The sequence below is a fragment of the Rattus rattus genome, chromosome 2 (genome assembly GCF_011064425.1).
Source record: "Rattus rattus isolate New Zealand chromosome 2, Rrattus_CSIRO_v1, whole genome shotgun sequence".
NCBI lineage: Eukaryota > Metazoa > Chordata > Mammalia > Rodentia > Muridae > Rattus > Rattus rattus.
The window spans coordinates 186623956-186628685 of NC_046155.1; the positions used below are offsets into that span (position 1 = coordinate 186623956).

The 4730-nt window shown below is 49.5% G+C and overlaps 1 protein-coding gene across 1 annotated transcript; it reads left to right on the plus strand.

Moving 5' to 3' along the window:
* Positions 1-2695: 2695 nt before the first annotated feature.
* Ttll2 (tubulin tyrosine ligase like 2) lies at positions 2696-4474 on the plus strand. The gene is made up of 2 exons (XM_032896334.1): positions 2696-2770; positions 2927-4474. The coding sequence occupies exons 1-2, from the start codon at positions 2696-2698 to the stop codon at positions 4472-4474; spliced, it is 1623 nt and encodes a 540-aa protein (XP_032752225.1).
* Positions 4475-4730: the final 256 nt, after the last annotated feature.

Below are 4730 nucleotides of genomic sequence, written 5' to 3' on the forward strand. Positions count from 1 at the left end.
ACACAAACTTATCCCTTCCCCAAATCTCACCCCTACACACACACACACACACACACACACACACACACACACACACACACTATCCACTCCACATCCACATCTACATCCACACATACACTTTTACTGACACCACTCCATACACTGAGACATACACACGTATTGCCACCCCACACAGGTAATGACTGAAGAGTGGGGTGAAAGTCCAGGGTGTGCTCTTTGTAAATGTTAGTGTCCGCGGCATCTCTTTGTCTTAGAACAAACTTTTCTTCTGAACTTTGGGTTTCGGGCTTTGCTTTGGTGCCAGACTCCTGGCCTCTGACCTAGGTAAGGAGATGCTGGAAGCAGAAGTGAGCAGTGGACCAGAGTCCCCAGGAGTGCCTACTCATGACTGATATGGAAACATGTGCAGGGGCTGGGGAGAAGACTCACTGGGTCAAGTGCTTGTCACATAAACATGAGGACCAGAGTTTGGATCCCAAGAACCCATGTAAAGGCCAAGTAGATGTGGGAGCCCACCTGTCCCTCAAGTGCATTGGAAGGGAGCCAGAGAGAGCCCAGAGCAAGCTGGCCAGTCAGACTAGCTGAAGTTCTGGGCTTAGTGCAAGAGCCAGCCTCAGTAAGAAAGCCAGCCTTAGTATCTAAGATAGAGATTAATTGAGGAAGATGTGGCATCAGCCTCAGGACTCCACACATATGCTTGCATACATGTATACACACATGCACATATACATGTACACACATGCACACACATGTACACTCACATGCATTCACATGCACACACTTTCACACATACATATGTACTCACATGCATATATATGTGTACACATGTGCACACACATGCAGACATGCATCCACATGCACACAGATGTACACACATGTACACACACAAATGCACATGCATGCACACACATACATTCACATGCACACATATGTACACATGCACACACACAGAGGACTATAACACCTATGTCCCTCCCTCCTTGTTCTTTGGCTTACTGGCCCCTCACTTACTCTACCATGTGCAGGGCACCTGAGGCAGGGACAAAGCAGACTTACCTCATGTGGCCTTTCCTAAACCTCTGGACCTGAAGAAAGAGAGGGACAGATACCAGAACACTTGGAGGGACAATCTGCAATCCTTCCACTGGAGGGAGCCTGCAGCGCCAAGCTAGCAGCAGCTTTCCCAGCCCCACAGTGCTACCTGAATGGCCACCAGGGGGACCCAGCAGACTGCAGAATTGGAACAGGACACTGAGTGTCTCTTTCTCTACCCTGGTTGAGGGGAGTCAGTGAAGATGGGTGTGGCCTCTGAAGCTGTGCTGCTGAACTAAAACTTGTCCCACTGGGAATAAAATGAAATAAAAGAGTGCTTTCCCCACAGCAGAGGGTGTGAGATGTTGCCACACCATAAGAAACAGTGTGTCCCAGGTTTCCCCAGGGGTTGGCAGGGGATGTGTTGGGCAAGACCAGATTGCTCATGCTGCCAGACCCTGGCTCTGACTGGACTGATAAGATCATGATGGCACTTTGGGACACTGGCAGCATTCAAAAGGGGCAAACCCCTTCCTCAGCTTCCTGGGAAGCTGATAAAAGAAAGGCAAATTCCCACTACTAAGAGAGTGCACACCAAGAGTTAGCCGTTCCGATCAGGGAGAGGCACACATCTGCCAGTGGACCTTTTTCACCAGGCCCCATGGTTCGTCTGAGTTAATGGGTCTCTTTCTGAAAGGTCAAAGGCTTCTGTTACCAGCTCTGGTGCTCCGAAACCACGCACACACACACACACACACACACACACACACACACACACACACCCCCCACACATACCACACTACTCACACACACACTCACACCACACACCACACACATACGACACACTCACACACACTACTCGAACCACACACATACACACACACACCACACACATACCACACTACTCATACACACTACTCACACCACACACACACATACCACACACAGACACCACACATACCACACTACTCACACACACTACTCACACCACACATACACACATTCACAAGACTTGAAATGCTTACAGACAGCATTAAGCTCAGCTTGAAAATACAACAAACTGTGGATTAGATGCTTTTAAGAGACATGCAGGTCTCTTATTTGGCCCCCAGGCCAAGGTTGTAGCAATGAACATGTGTCATTCAGTTGAGTCTGTCCTAACCCTAGTATTCCCAGTATCATACAATGGCAAGCTGTGTGCGACAGTGGGCCTTACATTTGGAAACACATGGCTGAGGTAACTCTGGAATCGCATGGCATTAACTTTCCTGCGTCTGTGAGTGGGCGTTAGCTTGTGCGCATGAAGGCTATGCAAGTGTGCATGCCCTCATAGATACCGGGAGACTGATACCCGGTGTCTTCTATCATATCTGACCTCATCGTTTGAGACATAGTCTCTCGCAGACCTGGAACTAACTCAGTAGGCTAAGCTGACTGGCCAGCAAGCTCTACTGTAGTGCCTGGCTTTTTATGTGGGTGTCAGAGATCCAAATTCAGGTCCTTATGCGTGTGTGACAAGTACTCTACCTGCTGACCCATCTCTCCAACCTCTCAACCATTTTAAAAAATTTGCTTATCTGTTAAAGAATTCATACTTTTGTTTGTTTTCACCACTTCTCCTACTCTTTCCACCAGCAGTGCTGATCACAGAGGCAGGGCTATGATGAATGGTCTGCAGACTTTGGGTGATGTGACTGCAGAGATTTTTAGATTGTCCCCAGAGGGAAATACTGTACAGGTAAGCAGACAAATGGCAGGCCTGGGTGGAGGTGGGTTTGTCCGTGGCAGGAAGGGCTCCTGAGCACAGTAGCAGGAGCTAGGGGGAGGGATGAAGCCATGTCATCTCTCATCTGAAGCTCTGTGGTCTAATCCTGTCTGGATGATCAATGTTTAGAAAAGACAGCGTTTGAGGATGGAGGATGAAGCCCCGGGGGCCGCCTTGAAGCCGCTGGTGTTCCGAGTGGACAAGAGCACACCTGGGGTTGTACAGAGTGTCCTCCTGGAGCGTGGGTGGGACAAATTTGACGAGCAATGTCAGGATGTGGAGGACTGGAATCTGTACTGGAGGTCGTCCTCCTTCCGGATGGCAGAGTATGTGAATATCAAGCCCTGGCAGAGGCTCAACCATCACCCAGGGACAACCAGTCTCACCAGGAAGGACTGCCTGGCCAAACACCTGGCACACATGAGGAGGCTCTACGGTGAGTCGATCTATGAGTTCACACCCTTGACGTTCATCATGCCCAGTGACTACACCAAGTTTGTGGCCAAGTACTTCAAGGAGAAGCAGGACTTGGGTACCAAGCCGAGCTACTGGATCTGCAAGCCAGCAAAGCTGTCCCAAGGGAGGGGGATAATCATTTTCAGTGACATCCGGGACCTCATGTTCAAGGACGCGTATGTAGTACAGAAGTACATTTGTAACCCCTTGCTCGTGGGTAGGTACAAGTGTGACCTCCGCATCTATGTCTGTGTCACTGGCTTCAAGCCTTTGACCATTTACATGTACCAGGAAGGGCTGGTGCGATTTGCCACGGAGAAGTTTGACCTCAGTAATTTGGAAGATGATTATTCCCATTTGACCAACAGCAGCATCAACAAATTGGGGGCCTCGTATGAGAAGATCAAAGAGGTGGTGGGTCAAGGCTGCAAGTGGACCCTCAGCAGGTTCTTCTCTTACCTTCGGAACTGGGATGTGGACGACCTGCTGTTGAGGCGGAAGATCAACCACATGGTGATTCTCACTGTCCTGGCCATGGCTCCATCAGTCCCCGTTGCCAACAACTGCTTCGAGCTTTTTGGGTTTGACATCCTCATTGATGACAACCTGAAGCCGTGGCTCTTGGAAGTCAACTACAGCCCTGCTTTGAGCTTGGAGTGTTCCACGGACGTCTCTGTCAAGAGAAGCCTCGTCCATGATATTATTGAGCTGTTATACTTAAACGGCCTCAGGAGTGAGGAGAAAAAGTGTGGGAGAACTTCTCAGGGAAACGCCATGGTCTCCCAGGCCGGGAGAAGTCAGCAAAAGCTCTGTGCTGCCCCTGCTCCCCCTTCTTATGCTTCTCTCATACACTTTGCAACGTGCAGTAAACGAAGCCCAGCTGCCCAGCACATCTATCCCAAGCACACTCGAACCTCCCAGCTCAGAGAAATGCTGTGCAGGCAGAACAAACTTCTGACAAGAGAGGCAGCCAAAAGCAAGCCAAGGCTCAAGGCTTGGCATTCGCCTCGAAAGATGCTCTCCCTATATGCGTCTCAGTCACAGCCCCGTAAGACGAAGGGACCCACGGGCATCCTCCCGGAAGCTGGAAACGCGCCAAACAACCATGCGGGCAACTTTGTTCTTATCTTCCCTTTCAACAAGGCTACTTTTCGTGCCTCCAGAAATGGGTTAAATGTCAAAAGAATAATTCAAGAGCTCCAGAAACTAATGAATAAATAACTCCAAAGTGTTAAAAAGCTAAAATGAAATAGTGAGGTGAATTTTTGAAAACTAAGGATTTCTCTCTCTCCGGAGCAGAGGCAACAGGCCGAGACCCTGATGTGTGCCTTTTGCACACACATTGTTGCTGGGTGCGGTGGCACAGCATCTGCGCCAGGGTGGGTGGTCACACTACTGGTCACACTACTACTGTCTCCAATGCTACCCATTACTACAATCAAACCGTACGTTCCTTGTTACATAAGGGAAGGAAAAA